This window comes from Leuresthes tenuis, unplaced genomic scaffold, assembly GCF_036924035.1.
Source record: "Leuresthes tenuis unplaced genomic scaffold, fLeuTen1.0.hap1 SCAF_2, whole genome shotgun sequence".
In the NCBI taxonomy this organism is placed as follows: Eukaryota; Metazoa; Chordata; class Actinopteri; order Atheriniformes; family Atherinopsidae; genus Leuresthes; species Leuresthes tenuis.
In genome coordinates this window covers 8,251,353-8,275,527 of record NW_027325356.1, presented here as the reverse complement: position 1 = coordinate 8,275,527, position 24,175 = coordinate 8,251,353, and the positions used below count along the sequence as shown (strand labels likewise).

The following is a 24,175-nucleotide window of genomic DNA, read 5'->3' as shown; positions in this document are numbered from 1 at the left end:
CCCCAAATCTTTGTCCTCTGTGGTCAAAGAAGAAATTACAGATCTCAAACTAACATGATTTTTATGCTTCATCTTTATTGCAGATTACCTCTAAAGTCAGAGGCCAATTATGAAGAAGGGGGAAGAGGGAAAACTACCATCATGAATACTGCAGCAACTGATACAACACAATCCAGTTTATACCATAATCTAATTATTGTTTGCAGTCGACCACCAGTATTGTCACCACTTCAGTTAAGCAGCTGGTTACATTGAGAACAGTCTCTTACGAGCCCCTGGAGGATAAGTCATGGTTGGTTGAGCAGAGCCTCTTACCAGCTCAAGAGGGCAGAGTGTGGAGGTCAGCTGCACATGATGCAAACAGACACTAATGCAGTGGTGCATTACAAATGAAAAGTTGGTATGAATTATTGATGCCAACATCTGATGTTCAGACTTTAATTCTTTGAGTTAAAAGACAAACTGAGCATTCAAATTTGACTGGCTGCCGATTTGCTGGAGCAATAAATGACAGATGCCCAACAGAAGGATGCATTCACTTCTTTTATTCATAAGATGGGATTATTTTTTTAACATCTTATGCACAGCAGATACAAAGACAAACATGTTCTAAACCACAAACTAAATTCCTCCATCAGTCTAATCCTGCCTCCCATTTCAAAATGGCCCCCCAACAAAGCAACCCTTGACGTTTGTAGTCCAGTTTCACATTCTGAAAGATTGTTTTACAGCAATCTCATTTTAGCAGAATGGCACAAGCCACGTTCAGAATACTTCCACTTTTTTGACAGATACCCACTTCCCCTTTAAACAAATTGCACTTTTTCTTTAAAACTACTTCAACAGGATTATAGGATCAAAAATTAACACCAAAAACACAAGAGACGACTAAACATCCAACTTATAGAGGTTCATTATTTAGTTGCACAAAAATGCATAAATATACATTACGCAAAAAAGTACAAAAATTTGTACTTTCCTTTGCTCAAATAATGACAGACACTGATATGATCATGAGGCCTGGGATTGTCTGAACGTAGGGATGCATTCACAAGGTCCATGCAAGATAAGCCATTTACACAACAGCCTAGCTTTCACAGAGGTAAGACCAAGGTTCTACAGGAAAAAAAACAAAACATTTCGCTGTCTAGGCCAAGAGGCAACACAAACACTAAGAAAATTAGGATACACAGAAATCTGCGTTCTAAATTCATGCCAAAAAGACTTTAACATGCAATGACTTAACTCTTCTAAACCCCCCCCAGGAGCAGCGGTAACCCGTGGAAGGACTAGCTTAACAACAGTAACTTTGATGCGTCAATTTTCCTCAGCAGTTATGATCCATGGAATTTGAATAAGTTTTGCATTGTTTTTTGTTTAAGTGCTCATGGTACCGCGATTGTCGACAGCAAGATGGTTTCAACTCCGACTCCCCCCAGAGACAATCGGGAGGAGATATAAATACTGTTTGTTTATAATAAAGCACATTTGTCCATTAAATAAACCTGATTAAATTAATGAAGAGCTTGGCAAACCTCACTTCAGCTGGATAAAGGTGTGGTTTCCAGAGACCTGAAGAGAATGCGGAAAAACAAGAATTAATTTAAACATACCAGTAAATAATTCATCTTAAACTCCAGTATGAATTTAAGGATAAGGCAGGTGTCATTCTATTCATGTTAACATACAGTATGAGAGTCCAAGCCAAGAGATTAATTTCCTAAAACTGCTGGACATTTGGTTTTTAAACAAACATTACTCAAAGAGGTTAACAGTGCATTTGTTGGGGAACTATTTACTGCTGCTGAATAACACATTTGAAGCATAAGAATATTTACAGCAGTACAGGTCTGTTAAACTAAGCCGTTTCGCATAAATTATGGAAAAAATCTGGAGAATAAGCTGATTGTTTTTGTAATTTATAGACGTGTTCTCCAAACTGAAAACAAAGGAAAAAAAAGAAAGTACTAGAATGCACAGAATGAGGAATATTCATAATGTACACTAAAAATAAAGGGAGCAACTTTGTGTAGTTGATTGTGAAGGAGGCTGCTGAATTATCCATGATTATCACTTTCTGCATAGACATTAATATAACCTGCATTTTAAAACATCCCTCTAAAAAAAAATAAATAAAAAAAAATAAAAAAAAAAAAAGAGTGTAAAACAAGAAATTGACAAGTTGAAAGAAATGTGAAAACTCCTGATAATATCCAGAAATGTGATAAATGGCTTTACAGTGACCTTGTTCACGTGGCCTGGTGAAGTATTGTAGAATTATTTAATTGTTAGTCCAAAATTGGAGGTATAAGGCACAGTAGAAAGCACATCACTGCCTTGAAAGAGGAGTCTGGTGTTTTTCTGCTTCTTTCCCTTTATTCAGTAAACCCCAAGAAAATTCCAAAAACCCACAACTGAACTGACCACACTCTAAAGTTGGATAATTTTGTATGTCACATCCCTCCACTGCTGACCAAAAATGATAAAACTATTGGTATGAATCAACATGTCTATAGCATGGCTCTATATGAATGAATTAATTGGATTAGGATTACAATGAATTGAATTCCAATTGGCTTGAATTGGACTATATTACTTAAGTGCCTTGGGATGACAATTGTTGTAATCTGGCGCTATATAAATAAAATTGAATTGAATGCCCCCCCTGCTGCTGTAAATATAAATACTCTACTTTGTGCAACAAATGGGAATTCATTATGAAGAAAATGGTCAGCTGACAAATTAGTTTAAAAAATAAATAAATGTTCAGTTGTTTTAGTAAATCTTATAGTAAATATATATATTCATAGCCTTTTAAAATATTTACAGTAAGTGACAGATTATTCCCATAGACCAAATAGAATAGCCCTGTCCTAGCTTGGGCATTTCCACTCACATATTTGTCAGTTTTCAGTAAACATTGTCAAACATTTGTCACTACTGCTGCTTTCAAGTCGCATGACGTCAGGTTAGTAGAAGATTGACAAAAGTGATTTAGTAGATCTAAAAAACAAAAAATATTGTTTGACCAGAGATTACTCACTAAATATCTAACAAAACTGCCGTGACTTCCATCCTGGCTGGGAAGTCTCAGAGGGAGTAGGGTACCAGCGCATCTAAAGAAACACAAACATAGTCATATTCACCAGACCAAAACCAGGCTTTAGAACTTAAATTCTTAGTTCTGCAGATTTCAGCCAATAATACTCAGACATATGCTTTTACAGGCAGGTTTAGGAGGACTATCCTTTTAAGTTCTGGTTACTGAAGCCATGGGAATGTGGGTCACGTAGCTGCTCATTGAGGACAATTGTCTGAAAGTAATTAACAGTCATGGAAACATGGAGAGTTGAACCTCTGCGCGTTAAACATTTCCACAGAGTCATGGCTGGTTTCCTTGTACCTTTCCATACCTGGGACTCACTGACAAGCTGCAACTGCACAGTTAAACTGTTTCATATATCCATGCTGTTATCAGTTGTTTGAGATATTTGGAGCCCTTATATTTGCTGTGTCACAGAAGGCTGAGAGACAGTGGATGAGCAGTTAGGGAGCTTTCATCAGTATGCAATTAAACCCCCCCCCCCCCCCCCCCCCCCCCCCCCCCTCCTTATGTGGCTACCCACTCAGCTTATGTTCCAACAGGAAGGTGGACAGCAAGTTGGCACCTCGAGAAAAGGCCATCAGGTCTGACAATTTCGCCAAGCAAATACTTTACATTCCTTAGCCTCTTGTGTCGGGCAAAATGGCCAATGGAGTAACTGCCCACTTTGTAGTACAGCACTCCCCTGCACTCTTACATTGCAGGAGGAAGTTAGCCGACAATGAACTTTAAATGACCCAACAAGAGAAATATTTTCCATTGTTACTAAAAGTCCTGCCCACTGCCTTGCATTTAGCTGCACTATTGCTGCAGTATTTAAGCTGCAGTTAGCTCATAATGCAAACCATGAGCAACCATTTCTCCCACATATTTTTTAAATGATGAAATTATCAGCCATAATGACATTTAGCAAACTGGATATAAAAGTGGAAAGGTGCGTAACATCTCAGAAGAGTTCCACCACAATCTACAGCAAATTGAAATCTTGTATCTTAAGGCTCAAGTTTAAGTTTTGATTTAAAAAATAAATAAATAACTGTAGTTCATGTTTCAGATCAAATCACAGCCAATCAAACACCAAGTACATACTGGTTTTACCCTCCTGCACAACAGCAAGCTCCATTAGTGAAAACATTGCCTACCTCTCTGTGCCTGAACAGCCGGACAAAAACCACAGAAGAATTTAAGTGCATGGCATTTTTACTCCAATCTATATCCACAAACAAATCTCCCTGCTGATGGCAGAGAGCGAGTCAAGGCATTTTCCATTTCTAAATGACAGATTACTACAGCATAACTCATGGTTTTAACTTCCACTCTGCTATCTGGTTTAAATTAAGACTGGGCACAAGCTGAGCAGCGAACAACAACTCATGGACTTGATACCTGGGTTTAGTAACATCTTTAAACTGTTACTGTAATACCTCAGAGGACCACTGGGGTTGGTTTAAGAATCAGAACCTCTAGTTAACACTGCAGTGCTGCATGTTAATTGGTTAAGTTTCAGGGTCACACAGTCTTAAACTATTCTTAGCTGTGATGGACAAACTCAGTAAATTTGTTACTCATACCAAAGTGTAGGTTCATCTTTGTGTCTATAAAGGCTGCCTGTAGTGTCAGGATACATTAAAGAAAAAAAAAAAGTAACACACACCGGTTGGTCCCTCACCTGGGCGTGGAGGGCTGCAGCAGCGGCAGCGGCCGCCGGGTAGGTGAAGGCTGCGTGAGGGAGGCCTGGGGTCAGTTCTGTGGTATACAGAGGATAAGGAGTCCAGGCATCTGGTGATGCTGGAATCAGTGCTGCCCCTGTCAGATCATCTGTAGAAGTACAGGGTTGGGGATAAACGAAAAGCTGACCGTTCCTTCTTTGTCCATACTACACAGGCTTGCATCATGTAAACTATCAATGCAGAGGATAATTATTTTTTCTAAAGTGTGTACTAAAAAAATATACAGCAAAAAGGTTTGATGTCCTTTCATTTTTAAAAAACCAGATTGACTACAGATGTGCGAGTTTCATTGGAATTATAGATTGTACTGCAACTAAAAACAAAAAGGCACAGTCAGACCAGATTTGGCTTTGAATTAATCTGTGCGAGATGAGCCAAGACAGTCAACCATTACTGTAATTGACCCTCATCGCATTTCATGGATGTCAACTGACTGTACTGTCAAGGCTAAAATGTGAGGACCTCCTGTATGCAGTCCATTTGAAAGCTGGTGGAATTGACCTTTCAACCTGAAAAACTTCATTGTTCTTTTGCTATAAAATTAGAAGCAGCATGGAACATCTAAACAGCATCTTCAAAGTCCACAAACTGTAAGTAAGAGAAAAAAAAATATGAAATATGGCATCATTTCTAGTTTCTTCAACTGCACTTTCTAAGCCAGCTACAGTGGTTCCATCTTAAGGCTTTCTGCCACACCATGCTAGTAAATTAACCAGGCAAAAATCTGGTCTGAATGAAGCTCACCATTGCCATCAAACAACAACTATTTAAACCCAATAAATCAAACAGATGTTCAGGCAAAGAAAGCAGAGACCCCACCACTGACTAAATCTTGCAAAAGTGGAATTTCCCAGCTGGATAGAAGCAAAGTGGCTGCCTAAAGAATCAAGATGACACATGCATGTGGAGGTGAGTTAGTTCTTAATTTGTTAGAAACAGTTTCAAATCCTTGTCGGTTTGTCTTAAATACCACAATATCTTAAGATTTCAGAAACAGAAAGGGCAACAAGGGCCACTGAGCACTGGCATTGCCAAGGTGAGAGTGGATGAGAGCCTAGAGTGGTGCAGCCGTACAACTTACATGGGTCCCGTGCAATGAAGTGTGCTCCTAGAGCAGGGTGGATATTTGTGGGGTTCGGTGTGGCCATCAGCTTACTCTTTGCCATCTTCGTGTTGGCTTTAGCAAACTCTAAGCGCAGGGTCTGGGGACTTTCGGGGTCAAAACGGATACCCTGGGGGGAGAGATGGAGGGGGGGGACATAGTATTGTAAGGGAGGTGAGCTGAGTTTGAGGGGCTGTAGCTTAGTAGTCTCACATAGCCCCCTTTCCTAAAGCAGTGCCTTAATACTCAGGATGCATCCTTCAGGTTTTCCTTGGGCTTAACACCAGTGGGATGGTACAACACACCATCCCCACCTGACAGCCATCACTTAACTAGACATGGCAGACTGAAGGATACACTTCTGAAATATTTCAACATGCTTGCATCTCTTTTTCCTCATGACAAAAATCAAGAGCACAGGCGACTTTCTGGAGAACAAGTTCAGCCTTTGCATGAGCCAGGAGGAGAGGGAGACTAGGAAAAGGGCCGATGGCGAGGCTTAGTGTCATTTCTTTTAGGTGGTTTAACCCTGCTTGTGTTCTTGTGCCCTAAGCGTTGTGCCCACATGCAGGTGAGTAGTATTTTGGTGTATGTGTGTGTTTCTGTGTGTGACTGCTGGTGTGTCTAAGGTGATGCTCATAAGGAAGGCTAGGCTATGAGAGAGAAGTGTTAGATACTGCCAACGTGGGCTACTGGGTGACAAAAATAAGAGGTTATACTACTGAAGATGTGTCCAAATAACACTACAAATGTGGCTATAGAACAAGTATTACAGTAAAGCAGTGATATGCAAAATGAAGAAAGCTATATCAGACTAAGAAGGATGTGTATCAAGGTCAAAGTAAACTACCGTAAGGCTATGGGATTCTGGCCTCTTTCCAAAAATGGCCCTGCCATTGAATTGTAAGAGACAAAATGGGTTGGCTTTGAGAATTATAATGGGAAAGACTTTTTTTAAATAAAGACCCAATCATTTTTTGTGGGTTTAAACAAAGGTTAGAACAAATCTAACAATTAAATGATTTATTTATTAATAAAAAAAAAAGGGGGGGGGCAGGGAAATGGGGGATGTAAAGTGGTGGCAGAAGAATTAAATTCATAAAATTAAGTTAATGCTTACATTTAGTGCATTTTTTGCAGCTTCAGCTCCAGAGCGACTATCAAAGGTTACAAACCCGACAGGCTGGAAAACAAAAGGGAAGAAATGCATAGTGAAAAACAGATGAGGCTTCAACTTATCACAAAAAATAAAACTGCAGTTGTTAAATCCCGGGCTATAGAAAAATTAATAAATAAAAAAGTAGTTAAAAAAATAAGACAATTCAGCAACAAAAATAACCAACATTGCCTGGAGACTTAATATAGCTTTAAAGCACTGATGGAAGTCACCTCACCTGTTTTGATGTTAACTTAATCAGTGACCCTTCATAACCCTGCAGGGAAGAAAGATAGCCAATTATCCACCCTGGAGTCACATGCAGGAAGTCAGGCATGAACGCCTCACTATATAAAAGAGAAATCTGCTTGCATGCACCTTCACTTTGAGCTCAGTTGCAGGCCATCTTAGACCCGTCCGACAGTGTTGTGCTTAACATTCGTTACTGAAATACGCAGCATGCATGTTTCCAACAAATGCAACCTTCTCCAACTACAGATGAGACGGTCAAATCTATTCACAAAGCTAAATAATAAGATCATGTTTAGTTTAATGGGGCAAACGCACGTTATCAGGTGTGAAAGAGCTTTGCTAGTTCAAGTATAGATTAAGCATGACTTTCAGATAAAGTCACTAGGTTTAAATAAAGTTTAAAAGGGCACTAAGGATGGTTAAAGCATGAATCAACTCTTGAGAAATGGGGGGGGATTTTGCCCGACCAGGCAACTGAAAGAGGGGATCTCTCTTGATCCTGATTTACAGTCATGGAAAATTAAACAACTTTCACTGCCTATAATAAATCCTTGGCTACAATTCAAACCAGATTTAGCTTCAGTAATTTAGAGTAGGAAAACTAGAAAGAATAGAGTCAATATTGCAATATTTCTTTTTACAAGATTTGATAAAGGACAAAAGTCTTTATTTAGATGTGGATGAATAAAAATCCAGTGGATCAGATTAAAGTTATCTGGCAAACTAGGCTGTGTTTGTCTATTCTATAACCAGAAAGATAAGCATAAAAGATACTAACAATTCACTTTAAATACATCAGCCGTTTCACAATGTACAAATGTGAGGAGAGGAAATAAAATTTCCCTACATGGTGGGTTAGCTGGGTCATGGAGAGGATTGGTTGGCCAATTGCAAGAGCTACTCATTTACACATTCCACAAGACCATCCATGTGCGAGGGATACCACTTCCAATTTGGTTAGTTAGGACAAGGGTGGGAGGGGTGTTTATGGAACTTAAGTCCAGGAAAGAAAACAGCAATGGATGAACAATGATGTGGCCTCATTTCCTTATACGCAAATGTGTGGACTTCCATTAATAGTGGGCTTAAACTTTGTCAAAAAAGGAATACAGAGACCTTCTGGAAGCAAAGCATTAGATGTTATATGCATCATAAAAAATAAGAATCTAAGAATTACCAGAAAATTTGGTTGATAGCATCTTTTAGTACTTGAATAAAGTTTAAACTCTAAAAAGGTCTACATATATGCTCAGATAATCCTTTTAGAAGCAGTTTCCATGCCTCTTTTCCAGCACCTGGCACAGCAGCTACCCTTGATTTTCAAGAAGAGGGACAAATCAACTTTATTCCATTTACACACCCAAAAAAAGACTCACTGAGCTGTACCACCACACTACATTTCCAAAACGGCCTCAGAAAGACATGCCGTTACTTGCCTTGAAAGGTCTAAAGAGCAGGTAAAGTTCCCGTGGTTTGATATCAACTGGCAGGCCACTGACGAACAGTGTTCGTACCTGCAAATTAAGAAAAACTGCCTTTAGTCACGGTGTTGGTACCCATTGGTGCTCAAACACAGATGTGTACATGCAACATGATGCATTCAGTGTATCAACTTAAAAAAAATACATTTAAAAAAAGGAAAATAAATTGAAGACGTTTCTGAAAGTTTAAAGAAAAAAAGAGAACCAAAAAAAACAGCATGATATGCATCTGCTGGACGTATGAGTCGACCTTCAAACATCGTTGATTCCAAACATTATCAATGAAAAAAGGCTGGGAAAAAATAGAGGTAAAGCTGGTCAACATAACAGCAAGTGTTATTGAGGACTTCATCAGCCCTGACCTCCAAATTAGCCAGGAATTTTAAACAATTCCTTCATACCCCCCCCCAAAAAAAATTAATAAACAGATTTAAAAAAAGAACTCAAATGGTTTTCCTGTTATCTTTTGCAAACCCTCATACCCATCGAGTGACCTCATCTGGGTCCAGACTCCTAGATTGGAATCAAATGCTTGAAACAGACAAATTTAATAGAATAGAACAATTCAACATTTGCTCGATTGAGAGATCATAGATTTACCTGTGAAACCCGATTAAAAACATTAGGTTACATTTGTTTAATGCTGCCATTTCTTTAACATCGTATGTGCTAAACTGTAGACAGGAGACGGTCATCTTCAGGGAAATTCCTGAATCATCAAGGATCTGGGGACCAGTGTGGCAGAGGGAATAAACGATGTAGTGCGAGGCCCATTAGTTCCCAGCTGGTGGGGAGGCCCTCAGTACAATGGAACTGCTAGAGGAACAGCACTGGACAACAGTGCTCAGCGTGACACCATTTCCTTCCTCTGACCCATGGCCCCAACCCCGTCGGCTCTCCGGCATTTTTCAGGTGCTGCACAGCAGCAATTCAACCCTTTGCAAGTCAACATATACAGTAACCGAGAGCCAACCCAGCTGGATACGAACTAAGTGGAGATGCTCAAATGTATTGTTTGTTTTCTCGTCGACTGAGCCGTGTAGAATTTAAGAAAAAAATTAATTCGTCTGACATACACATCTAGGTTATTTTTTTGGAAACCATTTGAAATAAAATTACTGACATCCTGACATTTTAACAGATGCTAAGGGGAATTTCCTCTTAATTAGAGGAATGAGGGGGAAATATTTAAAGCAAATTAAGCAAAGAGAAGTCAAGTGGCCAGAGAAGGCTTTGTCATAAGACAATGGGAACAAAAGAGGACCAGCAAAAAGGCCCAGTGCCTCTCCATAAGGAGTCATTACAGAGGAAATGTAGCTGGCCACACAGGAGTGGCTACTCTAAAGGCTTTGTCATCAATTCAGGTGGATTTAAGGCCTTTGTTTAGTTTCATTAAAAACAACAAACATTCTAATATACAATTTAGAAAAAAAAAGAAGAAAAACAAATCATGTAACAAATGTTAACATTTTTAGGTTAAGCTTTAGGGTGAGAGATGCAACAATCTGCAGATTATTATTTCAGATTATTATTCATATTATTTCTAAACCTGCCGAATTTCTCCTAAAGCTGCTTAATTCAAATGCGATTTAAAAGTTGGCGTTTTAATTCAGCAATTGATCCTAAAATTAATAAACCGGTCAACAGGCTTCTTAAAAACTAGACACTTCTGCAAGGTTCAGGAATACAAAAAACAAAAACAAAAAACGTTGAAGTAAACCTTTAGGGGACATTCCTACAATAGCCTCCTGCCTGCGTAAAAACGTTGACTTTGCGCGACTCCACAGGAGGTGCCAGAATGTCCACGTTTCACCTTAAAGTTAACACTCCTGGCTCACGACCGCAGAAAGGAATGAAAGCAGACATTAAAAAACTTTTGTGTCTGAAAGTGCGGCCGGAAGCACAGTTTCTTGAACAAGAACAGGACCGGGTCAGAGTCCTGCGCAGCACGGAATTACAACTTTGGCCAAACTCACCTCTTCCTCGATAGAGACGTTGTTATTCGGCTCTGCGTCAGCTTTGAGACTCATGTTGACGGTCGCTTCGGCTGCTGCTGCGCAAAGTATTAGGTTTTTCCTCGTCGAGTGGTATTTCCCCCAAGTGCGTCTGAAGCTGCAGTGAAAGTCCTGGTGGCGTTTGAACTTGAGGAGAGAAGATGTGCCGAGGTGAGGTCGTGTAGGCGAGGTATCCGAGGATAGTTTCTTAGTCGAAGTATTACAACGAGAGAGAATCATTCATAAAAGGGAGGAAAATCAAAGAAAAGAAATACAGACACGCGCTAAACTAAAGGTGAGAAGGTGGATTTGTGCTCCGTGTGTGAGGGTGAGAGATGGGGGGAAAGAAGTGCGCGTAAAAAACAGAAAGCCTCTGCGCTCACATCAATGCCCTCAGCTGTGGGACTGTGCGGAGGAAGAACAAGTAAACTTTTTCTCATTGGAGCGCGTCTCTCCCTCTCCTCCAGTCCGTGAGTGCCCCCCCACCCGTTCTCATCCACCTCCTCCTCCTCCCGCTTTTCAATTAGGTCATCAATTATGTTGGAGTCTGCTGTGAGCCGTAATCAAGCAGCAGATCCGCCTCAGCTGTTGCAGGAGGACCCGGCCCCTCCGCCGCTACATCACCGTTTCTATGGAACCCGCACAGCCAATGGTGACTGACCACACAACCCTCAACTTTATATGACAATCTGATCGTTTTAAACATTGTTGTTGTAATTAAAATGTTTTGGGGTTTTTTGTACCTCGGCCTGTAACATGCACCACATCAAAACGACAGAAAGAAAATATACTCATTCAGGCTTACAGTGATTTTTTTTAGCAACAAGTTTGATTTTATGCTGGATTTTAGATAATTGCTGCTAAGTCAGCTCATGCTCCAACCCTTTTTTAAGCTTGTCCATTATTTCTTATCTTTTACGCCTGATTTAATCCCCGCGATCACGTATAATTCTGAGGTACTTGTACTTTATATCATAATTCCACTTTTTCTGCTTCTCCACATTTCAGAGGAAATGATCTGCAGTAACTACTCCTTTAATTTGCAAATACAGATTTTATAATCCATAATAAACATAAATTAGTACAGAAATTAAGCAAAATAGCTCTATGTCAGCCTTAATTCTTTAGGCTTATTTTATTAAATCCTTGGATATTTTTGCTAAAGGCTTTTTTCATTTAAACATGCCTCATTTTACTCAAGAAAACCTTTGCAAGACTAATTTGGCCATGACTCCTGATGACAGAATTATTGACAACATGAATTTAAATCTAACACATTGACATTAAGGTTGATTATTCTAGTATATATATATATATGAGAAAAATGATATAGGGAAAAGTTGAGAAATTGACAAATGCATTGTTTGGTAGCATAAAATGTTCTCATATAACATCATTGTGACACATCAAAAATGAAGGCATAACAGTGTACAATCTTAAAAACGTTTGTGCAAAAACAACAGCAGAAATGGGCAAAATTGATGTAGATATTTGGCATGTCATAAAAGGGCAGGCCTTGTTTATAAAGCCATGTTCACGTCACATATAATATATTACAATATTATATTTAATATATTATTTCAAATAGAGCCTGGGTTTTGTAATTATTAGGACTGAGGCTGATGTAAGGGGGTTGTGGGTGGAGAAACGGCCTGTGCTGCGTGCTGAGGCTCGGCCCTGGATGCGAGCCCAACATGCAGCGTGTTTCCTCACTGGAAGGCAGCTCTAAGAGGCCAGACAGCTTCCTGACTTTGTATAGGAACACAATCAGGCCCTCAGGGCGAGGAGGAGGAGAATGAGGAGGGGGCGAGTGGACGGACGTGTTCCCACTGTACTTCTTGAGCGATTTGATCTAAAAATAACGGCGCTGTTCTGTGTTTTCACATGTGTTTCTGAACACACTGAACCCAAATGATATACATAGTGAGAGACGACGAGAGGCACAGTAAGTTTATCAGATGAGATGTTTCTAAGCAAACATGAACAAACAGATTTTTGGGGGAAATGTGTTGGTGGCTGTTTAATTGACATAATGACAAACGTTCAGTGGTTTCACTTTCCTCTTGAGTGTACATGATTGCTATTTCTTTGTTTTATTTGACTGTGTGCTAGTGTACTGATTGAATATGTTTGGGTTTGAACTGCTGGTTGGACAAAATAAATGCATTTCTTTGCTTTTAAAGCGCATTCACCACAACATTCACATTTTATAGAATAAATAATAAATCAATATTCAGTAGCTCTATAAAAACAATCCTGAGTTGCAAAATCATGAACTGATATAACGCTAAATTTAGAAGCATACATAATCCGAATTGATTCTAAAACACCTGAAACAGCATGTTATTGGGTGTGAATTTAAAAATGTGTTTAGAAACATCTGATATGACCTCCTGCTGATCAGTAAAGATATCTCTGAATCAGGGTTGAATTAAGTTCTATGACATATTTCATCAGCTGACCTAAAGGTGAAGCCAGTGACGATGAGTATTCATGGCTGGATTTACACCTGTTTAGCGTTTCTTTATTTGAGTGTTTTGAGTTGGAAGTTTAAAGTAAGGAACAGATCAGCAGTAAGAATAAAACAGAGCACCTCTACCTTCAGTCAGCAGCTGTATTTTACCTTGAAGATGTGAAAGAACAGCATAAATTAGACTCCCGGTATGTTTGTCATTTTACTAACACTCGCTGTATATAAAATATTGACTGTGCTGCTGGCTGATCTTTTCATTTATTCAACTCATACAGCTTCAACATCATGTGCCAGGAGGTTTTAATGCATGGGAGGTCACTGTCTTTATGCACCTCACCAGTGGATTCCAGACTCATTACGTTATTATCAAGCCTCAACACTGTTTTATAGTTACTCGGTTATGCCAAATATATTCATATGATTATTAAAAAGCTACATAACACTCAGTTTGAGAGATGAGCAATATTAAAGTGTTGTCTTTACTGTCTTCAGATTATGAGACTTTTTTTTATCACACTTTCATAAAACTTGTTTTTTGTGCGGTAGAGAACCGTGTGACTCTTAAACTTTATTCCCTGCCTAAAATTCCTTAAAAGTTATCCTTGCTTGGAAAAACAAGAACCCTTCAGTTACAAGGGGTAAAAACCAAAAATGAGTCACTGAAGCTCTAAACCTCTAATGCTCAGAAATGTCACAGCCAAAAAGTTTGAGTAGATGCATGCAGCTAAATTTGCCTTATTTATACATCTCTTCAGTTGAATTTAAAATAAGATGAAGTTGTTTGGAGCTAAACTCACTGGCCTCTTTCTTCTAAGTGCTGGCAAAGAGGCTTCACATAATTGAGAGCAGAGATGTTCACGGCAGAAAAAACTAGGAGATGTTTATTTTTATTTTAGGATTACTTTAGTACATTAAAGACTGCTGTCCCTGTCTCTGATTATTTATTTATTTATTTAGACATATGTAATAAATCTGCTTGAAGGATGCGTCGGATGACAGTTCTCTGCTTTTAATGTCATTACCACACTTCAAAATTACTTGTCAACAAAATGATCAGTATTACATATAGTTGCAGAGTAGTATGTGTCAGACTAGTTACCTCTTAACACAAAGCCACTTACAAATCACTTTGACCTGTTGTCACTAACTGCAAATATGCATAATCCGAATCAATTGTGAGCACAAATTGGTTGATTTTATTCATTTAAGATTCACATGGTGAATAGACTGATTTTTCTTGATTCTGTACTTGCTTTACCCTTTAGATTCATGTACAACATTTCTGACATATCAGATAAAAATGTGATATACTTTTGACCACTTTTAATGGTCTATCGGAAGGCTTACTTTATATAGGAAGAAGTGTATAAAACTGCATGCCTATGTGATTCTGCTAATATTATTTAAACATACTACAGTCATAAAAAGTATAGACATAACCACCATGTTAGGAAGCAGTTTAAATGCCTAAGATAATAAAGCGTCTGTGGTTATCCCACAAGTAACCCGTGTGGTGATTGATATTAGCTTGTTGTCGTTTGCCGTTATTACCAGCTGAGTTTTTATTCTTGTTGGAAAGAAACTCAAAGTACAACACTATAATTAGTATGAAAAAGAAAGAGTTGGATAGTTTGAGAAGTCTTCTAATCCAAACGACCACATCAGTCATGCATCCCTTTGAATGATCTGAAACATTTGAGAACTTTTACAGTTTGAGAAAGAAAGACAAAGTCAATGTTTAGAGATTATATTGGAGAGGTAGATGAGGAATAACTCAGTTATTTCATCAAGCAGACTTGTTGGAGTCCTTTTCTCACATAGTTTTGTTTTCTATTTGGACAAAACTTTTTTTTTTTTTTTTAAATCAGGGTTTTGGTTTAAATATGCCTTTTCGAAACACTGACCACATGGAAGCTTAGGGGTTATTAGTCACCAGAGAGTTTTTGTTCTCTTATTAAGTGACTGTTAGCGGTTGCTTAGATGAAAATTTAAATATAACAGTTTGAAATTGACATTATTGCTTGTCATCACTTCCATAGAAATGGTTAGGAGGTACCCTCCTCCACCTCTTAGAGGGCTCAGTAGGCTGTTATCACCTACATGTACACTGTGACAAAATCTACTTTTGGAGCTGTAAGGAGTGAGGGTTGGCATGAGAAAACAACAGGACTCAGTAGTCTTGAATATAAATGTAGTATTATCCAGTTTTTCCGTGTTGAGTTAGTTGTTGTTTTAATGTTGTTTTGCACTTTTTGTTTAAAATGAGCTAATTTGTCTTTTATCCAGGAGACTACTTTTTGTTTTGGGAATTTTGTTCCACTATCATTTTACTTGAGCTTTGCTCTTTTCATTGTTAGTTGCATTCTGCTAAGTGAAGGCAACATAACAGTGTATTTTGACAGCTCTTCTTCTGCAAAAAATGCTGAAGACTGTAGTGGAGGAGTCTGTGGTGAGAAATAGAAAATAATAGGAATATTACACCACAATATTACTAAATGTTAAAAGTCTGCACACCAGTATCAATCAAAATCTGAACAGAATAATTATGCAGAACATGATTAAATCATGTAATGTGAAAGAACTACTAGAAGGCTTTTAAAGACACAATAAAGATAGAAAACTAAATGTTAAGCGATTAATGGGATATAAAAATATAAATACATTTTAGTGAATTACCCTTCATTGTATTCACTAGATAAACCAAACTCTTCAGCACCATTAAATCTGATTTCCTCTTTTATCTTTTCACCCAAAAACACCTGACAGAAGTCGAGACTGTATAGTTCAGAGGCTCTGGATAAGCCTCATGTTTTATTTGCGAAAAGCGGCCCCATTGTCCCATAAGTCACCTCACACAGCACTCTTCTGCTTCATGCCACACTGAGCCTGTCCTACTGCGTTAGCGTCACCCGCTGCTAAAGCACTTAGCTTGTGTTCTCCATGTCCTCTGTGGTACAGCCAAACATCCATTTGGAGGACCTAGGAAACTTTGAAGCCTTTTCACCCACTCACTGAGCCATAGAGTTGCAGGAAGCTTTTGTGACGTTTCGTGAATACTTTGTCCAATAAATAGCCCTCTACACGAATACATTAAAGGTAAACAAAGATGTGCATGGAGCTATGCCTTTTGCCTGGATCCCTGATAAATAGTATTTGTCTGAAGGATTAGAGATTTTACAGAAAGAATCTTGCACCAATTATATCTGTAGGGGACTATGACCCAGGGATAGCAACATTTACCCATTTGGTTGCCACATTTTATCTGATGCCCTCTGTGCTAACACTTGTCAGACATTGTCACACCTGCTGTGTGAGCCTGAAAGGACAGAAGGAGGGTGGAGAAGCAGAAGTCTTCTGCTAGAAATCAATCAGTCAACTGCATAGCTGACACATGCATCAAACATACTGTTGTTTGATTAGCTTTACTCATATAAAGTATAAATACATTTTAAAATGTTGTATCAGGAACTTTTCATAAAGGTGAAACATTTCTCTGAAGTAACTGATATTGTGGATGGTCATTGTTTCAGCAGACAACAACAGAAAATACCAGTTTATTGCTTTGTTTTCACTGATGTTGTCCTGACATGTGCTACTAGAAGTCTTCAGTTTGACCACAGTTCTGCAGCTGGAGTTAAAGAAAACAAACTAACTAAAAAAAACAGCGTCACCAACATATTCCCCTACATCTGGACCCACTGAAACAACCTCTGCCTCCTCATCCAACAGTCTGGTGAATAAGCAGCTTGAGAGAATTAACTGGACTGAACATCACACAGTCCTGGAGGCACTGCAATTTGCTTATCATCCTGGGGTTGGGGTTGAAGATTCCATCATCCACCTGCTTCAGTGAGTCCATTCTCATCTAGACAAGACGGGCAGTACTGTGAGGATCATGTTCTTTGACATCTCCAGTGATGTTAATACAATTCAGACTGCACTGTTATGTGAGAAATAAAGGTGGATGGCGCCACAATAACTAGTCACTGACTACCTGACAGACAGATCAAAGTTTGTGAGACTGCAGGGTTGTGTGTCTGAGAAGGTGAACCAGCTGCACAGGAGCACAAATACTCAGATTATTCTGCAGTTGTTTGGTAAATGAGTGGAGTTGAGCTATGGTCAAAGTTCAACTCGGCCATTTGATTTGATCACTGTCCTTGCCCCAGTATACATTGACGGGAAAATCGAGTTATTGACTATTGTCAGATGCAGGAATGCTGTGGCTTGTGTGAGAAAACATTAATTTAATTCTGTGAGATCAATTAGTAAATGTAAACTGTCAGGGTCCTCTAGGCCCTCAGAGAGAACCTAATGTCTTGTGAAAATGAAACTTTAAAAATCTTTAATGGTAACATCATCTAGCTAATTCCTGACTTTTTTTTTTCCCTTGTCCTGTTCAGCATTATGGCAGCAGAATTGTAGTCTGAATACCTTTGATGCCAAACAGATTTGCTTTGCCAAGGGAAGTTTTATAAATGTAAAGCAAATTCCTGACTTTAAATCAACCAAATATTGTTGAGGAAATAAACTGCAATTGTTCCAATTTATGCAGGAATTTAAGTTTTAAACTCAAGAACAACTCCAAAAAAACAGAAGACTACCCGGGAAGCATATTGCTCATGATAATAGCAGACAGTTAGGAGGACATTATTGCCAATTTGATAACACTTGTCACGTTTGTGCAGCTAAGTTTGAACAGACTTTAAGGCATTCTTAGAGCACAACAAAAATTGAAGTTTCGAAAAATAAAAGTTTATTTCTACAAAGACTGTTGTTCTTCATGTCTGAGAATCCAGGGGCAGGTCAGAGGATGGGGTTAGAGTCACTGGGAGAAAAGAAAGGTGAGTTAGTCTTTGCTCAGAAAACACACCCAAAAAACAACAACCAGTGCAGACTACGACAACCCTGCAACTCTCAAGCTGAACTTTCAATGAAAAGTTGGAGTTAACCCTGAAAAGAAAACCTACAACAAGTTAAATTTGATGCTGAAAATCAAGGCCTTTGTGAAGCATTTAGACTCCACCATCTCTGCATGGTACGCCTCTATGACTTTACTGCTTGGATTGTTTGTCTTTTGAAAATATGGGGTTTAAAAAGGTTATCCAAGTCAGCCAACTGCCATTATCAAATGGTTATTTAATGGTCATGAGACTGATATTGTGATTGCTGCATCCACTGTTTTTAGCCTGTGTTGAAGTTTGTATTGAATCGTGAGTCGTTATACTTAATCTGTAATTAGATTACCAAGTTCTTCATGCACTTACATCTTAAATCAACATATTAACTGTTTTTTTTTTTTAAATAAAACATGCCATATATTTAATAATCTGGTGTTCCAGTCTAATATCAGGTATCAGTTAAGATTAACTTGCTTGTGATCACTGGTCACTGGTGTTTGGAATGTGTCTGAGCTCTCATACTGCATGAACTCAGATGTAATTGAATTTGTTTTTTGTGCTCAGCTGTTACGTATTTTGTGCCCTGCATCATTGTTGCCATTCAGCACCTGAGTGTATGTTTTTTTTTTTTTTTACCCCAAATCAGAAACAAGGGTTAGAGAGCCATGGTCTGGGAGTCACAGACCTCGTCTTTATGTTACTTTAATAGAGCCATGACACTCTGGTTATAAACTCTGGAGTTTATCAGAACCAAGTGATGGTCTGGAAATGTTTTAAGTGACTACAAGTTGACCATTAATTTTGATGGGCTGCTCTTCAGTCACAATTTCTGATGCATTTAGTCATCTGACCAAAGAAACAGAAAGATATGTAAAGCTTTGGACATTGCTTATTATCCCATACATATTATTATTCCCCAGCCTGACACTGAGGACAAGCAACCTGATCCTCACTGCAAGATGAGATTGTGTATCTTATCAAGCAAATCATAGACATTTCATGTTGGACTGCTTTACCCAAAATCTTTGAGACATTTGTTGTTATCTTTTGATAACAACAGTTTTATTGTTTACAGTGTTGAGCATGATTGAGTGGTCTCATGAGTGCGGTTTGTGTTTTCTATGTAATTTGGGCTGAACAAGGCTATTTTTAACAGACGAACAAAAGGTGAGCACAGCTTTCTCCGGCAACGTTTTTGTCAACAGTAAACATACCATGTTGAATTGTGCCTCCACACACTCCATGGGTGCGTGCTCCAGCAGAAGCCACAGACCTTGCAAAGATTTCTGCATCATTGACAGATATAAACACCGTATATACAACTAATGCAACTGCATCAGGACAATTACAGATGTGTAGTTATATACATGTGTAGAACCACACAACAACATTCTCACAGCAGACAGTAAGAAAGAAACTGACAAAAGTGGCACACTAAACCAAAAGGAAGTTTCAGAGCTTAGCTAAAAAGGAGTGAAATGAAAGGTCTGTTTTTTAAGGTGTATGAAATGTCGCTGTTGCTGGTGGGCCTCTGCTGGCGAAAACTTTTTCCTCGCTGTGCACTAAAAACATTTTGTTTTTAAATTTTTTATCACAGTTTGATTTTGAGTACCTTAATAGTTTGCAATAAATAACACAAAAGCAGAAGAACATGTATCTGCTCAGATGGCCTTGGTGTCTATGCCGCAGTATGTCATAGCACTATGTACCATACAGACAGGATAATTCAGAGGTTATTTAAAAGTTAGGGATGAGTGTGAACTGATTCATTCAACTAATTCAGTTTTAATCCACGTCGTTACCTGAACTCTAAACTATTACTTGTGAAGTGTGAACTTGCACCACACTTTACAGAACAACATGATTTTGTTTACAGAAATGGTTCAACATTTTTAAAAGAGTTTGGCGAGTGATATTACTTCTCCAATCTATCACTCCCCCTGTATTTAAAGCTAGAGTCAGACAGTTATTAGTTTAGCTTAGCATAAACACTGGCAACTAGGGGAAACGTTATAACTACAGTTACAGCATATACCTTTACCTAAAACCATAAATTCTTACTCATAAGTTATATTTAGCAATAACTGAGACAGTACAATGGACAGAAATGCAAATACAAGTTAGCTCTTTGCCTTTCATTTTAATTACAGTTTTCCTTTTTTGGTACAGTTTACCGTAACATATAATTGTTATCTATTGTGTTTCCTCCGATGAAAAGGTAACCTGCCTGTAACAAATGGGGAAAAAAAGTCGGTGTTCTACAATTACAGTAAATACAGTTATGGAAGAATGTTTGTAAGAGGTTTGTAACTCTACTAAACATAAACTGTGGTTTGTGTGTAATGTTTAGCTTTAGATATAAAAGAAACCATATTGATCCAATTTTGAGAGCCCTAACCTTGGCACAGCAGCTTTCACTTCCTGGTCCAGATGTGCAGGACTTACTACAGTGGTGACATCTCTCAAGGCTCACTCTGAGAGAAGAAATCGCTCATAACTTTACTGCAAAAGGCCTATTGGTGAGGTTTTGCAGTGATATACTATTGGTGTAAACCACTGAATGTGTTAACATATTCATATATAAAAAGAAAAAAAAATCCTGTTATTCTTTAAACAGTAACTCCAGTTCATTGACTCCATTGTTCTTGGATCTCAGAACTGTTCTGTTTTCTACACTGACAACAAAGTCAGTGCCAACAATGACTGAGTTGTTTATTGTTTCAAACACAGCAGAAAACAAAACTATGAGCTAAAAAATGTTCCGAAGGGTTTGCCAGCTACTGTGACATTGTGTGTTGCATGATGTTTGCCGCTCTGAAAAATAAAAACAATCCTTTTTATTTTCTGGCAGTCTTGTCTTTCTCACATGCATTATTTTGGATCTCAGAGAAACACGAGGACACAGATCATCCTATTTCTGATGCCATAAAGAGTTAAAACAGACTTAGTATCAAAATATTTTTTATTATGCCGAAACAACCCCACTCTGAGCTTTCTAGCAAAAGGAAATGCTGAAAAAAAATGACCCACTGGGGCCATTTGAATAGTAATTTTCTCATGAAGTCAAACTAAGTCCACTGAGATTTTCCTCAGCATGGGAAGAATCTGCAAAAAAAAAAAAAAAGTCTGAATCACATCTCGGAACAGAATCATGTGAAATTTATGATAAAGAACATAAACATTCACAAGTTAAGAGAGGTACAGCATATCAGAGAAGGTATAGTCATGAAATGCAGTAACTTGGTGGAAAATAAACACTTTCACAACATCCTCCCCCAGAAATGAGGCCTTAACTTCCTGTTTGTGTATGGAATATGCGACACAGAGGGTTATGCTATTTAAACCAAAGGGCAGCAGATTCCCAGCAAGCAGAGACTGATGGGATCTGAAAAGCCTGCTGCCAGCTTCTCATGGGGATGAGAAGTGGGTGGGAAAAGGCAGAAAGCAGGAAAAGAAGAAAACTAAGATAATGATGCTGAAGAGAAAATAAGGATAATTAAGTTAGGGAGTAGATTGCTGCATAACTGTGAGGCAAAAATACATACAACATGAAAGAGATTTTTGACAGTTTTGACAAGTTAAAGAGGTTTATGCATAGGGCTCCATTATCAGTGTAGTTGGGTGAGATATTGTTATCATCAATACTATCAATCAATTTAGATTATTATTATTACTTGAAATATTAAAGACCAATCACTGTTTTAGCACAAGGAAACATGATGTTGCATTCTAATATATGCCTGTCAGACATTTCTGTCCATGATTTTCAGCTTTTGTAGAGATGTGTTGAGTTTGCAGCTACTTTGTTGTTTCCAGGAAAAAGAAATAATGAAAATAAAAATCATAAATGAGCAAATGCCTCTTTGATAAAAGCCTGCTTACTGAAGGACTCCAACATGTTTGCTTTCTTTCAAGAGTGAGATGAAAAGATCAATATCTGTCTTGTGTCTGGGGATTTTTTAACTGCTGGTAGTGTTATGGAGCTGTTTTTGTATGAGAGGCTCCCTGTTTAGCAGCACATCAAAATGTGCAACAGCTATCTAGGTCCATGTATTAGTTTGACATGAAAGGCTGTGATGCCTACATTTTTTGGGTTGCTGCTCCAAAGCAATCTAGTAAAATAGAAATTTGAGCTCTCTAACAAGTGGGTAACATTGAGAAAGGTGCCCCTCAAGGTCTACAACAACTAAAAATGAAACTAGGGCAATGGAAAAAAATGAGAGCTAGGTTAAAAACCAACTACCTAACTGAAAAACATAACAATGCCAGACGAGGTACAAACCTCAGTCTCCTGGGTGAAAGTTCTGTACTTAAATCATCATCAGAGAATTTAGCAATTTTTTGGTCCTTGGCTCCCTACATGGCTGTGGGATGTAATGCCACTCTCGCAAAAACAAATCTGTGTCTGAGCCCTGCACATGCATAGCTACAGATGGGATTTTTTTTGTCATTCTTCAGAAGTGGCCAAAAGACACTGCCAGAAGTCACCAAAAATGTCAAGAGACAAGGTAGTTACAAGGTAACTCTTAAGGTAACTAAGGCAATAAGACTGCATGTTTTTATACATATAAGGAATAAAACATGGTACAAGTGTGAAATCAACATGAATGCAGCGTCAAGTGCGTCATATTTTGAAAGACTACAAAGATTCCAAGGTTTTGGTGGGAATTTAACTAAAACAGACCAAACATTCTTACTTGAGTTACTTATTTGCAACGATAAAGCTAACTCTGCATCCATCTCACATCCTGTTGTGTATCTGCCGTAAAATCCAATCTGATGTTTACTCTTGTCCTGTGTTTTGCTTGTACACTTTGTCTCTTCTTCCTCACTTCCTCCCATAGTTTTGTCCTGGGTCTCTTTGCTGCAATTGCCATGGTGAATTTTTTATTCAAACTTTACTTGTAATGAGGACTTTTAAGACTTTATTTATCATGGCAAACATGTGTCATTTTCTAGCTGCTTGTCAGAGTTGTAGACTGTGTGTTTCAGGTGGGGCGGAGCAAGTAATGGGAAGTGTCAGGCGGAGTCTGAGGAGCTCCTGCTGCACACCTGTTGCTCATCTACCATCATCAGTCACTGGCTTTATAAGGATCGGCTGAAGCCACAGACGATGCCAGATTGTCTTACTACCTATGTGGTAAAGCTGGTTGACGGCAAAGCCTTGTGTCAAAGCCTTGTGTCAAAGCCTTGTGTCAAAGCCTTGTGTCAAAGCCTTGTGTCAAAGATATTTGTTGCGCCTTACCTTATGTCTGCCCCTTCAGTTTATTCCCTGTTGAGATCTTCCTTCCTGGAATCCTGTTGGATTAATACTCCATTGCTGATTCACTATTCGAGACCAGATCTGCTGCCTTCACATACCTGCTCGCCCTGCCTGCTCCTCAGAACAGCTTCACAGCCATCTACAACTCCTGGTACCCCTCCTGGAAATAAGTAAGCGTCTCTGTCTATTTCACATTATGGATTCTCCTTGGAGTCAACTGACAAACACTCTTAGTGAACCTCCGGGCCAGAATCTCCCAGAATCTTACCATCTAATCACTATAAAGAAACTATTCTCCGTCTTACCCTGTCTCAATCTGCTCTTGGGATTGGGGTCAATTATCATAAAGCACACACTCTGTGGGTTTTTTATCCTATACATCCCATCACTACTTCACCATCACCGATTGCACATAATTGAAAATTCTACTTTTAAAACTAAAATACTGTCAGTTTTGCAAAGGATAATACCAGAAAAGACAAAGAATGGGGGGAAATTAACTGGAGTTTTGGAAGTCCAAATAAGTGGGTTAAGAATTAATGCAGAGGTTTGTGATTTTTGCTGAGCTCAACTTGTACAATCAGACAAATGGTGCAACTTCAGAAACACTCCCAATGAGATATGGCACCATATAGAGGAAAACAAATCCATGCTACAAATGTACACTGCATAGCCCAGACTCGCGCGTGCACACACAAAAACCCTAAGCAAATGATCTGG

At 38.6% G+C, this 24,175-nt stretch overlaps 1 protein-coding gene across 4 annotated transcripts; it reads right to left on the bottom strand.

Annotated features, from left to right (window-relative positions):
- Positions 1–524: 524 nt before the first annotated feature.
- Positions 525–11,283, bottom strand: LOC140301552 (RNA-binding protein, mRNA-processing factor 2a). Of its 4 annotated transcripts, none has more exons than XM_072380060.1 (8): positions 10,801–11,283; positions 8,780–8,857; positions 7,330–7,368; positions 7,056–7,118; positions 5,915–6,065; positions 4,758–4,921; positions 3,030–3,116; positions 525–1,572 (listed from the first exon to the last, which is right to left on the bottom strand). In XM_072380060.1, the coding sequence occupies exons 1-7, from the start codon at positions 11,056–11,058 to the stop codon at positions 3,051–3,053; spliced, it is 819 nt and encodes a 272-aa protein (XP_072236161.1). In that variant the 5' UTR covers positions 11,059–11,283; the 3' UTR covers positions 525–1,572; positions 3,030–3,050. The 4 variants fall into 4 exon arrangements, with proteins under 4 accessions (XP_072236161.1, XP_072236162.1, XP_072236163.1 ...); XM_072380061.1 differs by having other exon boundaries at positions 3,044–3,116; XM_072380062.1 differs by having other exon boundaries at positions 4,773–4,921; positions 10,801–11,282.
- Between the last annotated feature and the right edge of the window lie 12,892 nt (positions 11,284–24,175).

Excerpts from the sequence above, each read along its gene's own strand:
- LOC140301552 (XM_072380060.1), bottom strand. The coding sequence starts at position 11,058 with ATGATTCTCTCTCGTTGTAATACTTCGACTAAGAAACTATCCTCGGAT. Across the intron at positions 6,066-7,055 it reads CTGCAAAAAATGCACTAAAT|GGTATCCGTTTTGACCCCGA; the intron begins GTAAGCATTAAC and ends CTCTCCCCCCAG. Across the intron at positions 3,117-4,757 it reads CCCAGGTGAGGGACCAACCG|ATGCGCTGGTACCCTACTCC; the intron begins GTGTGTGTTACT and ends GTGTTTCTTTAG.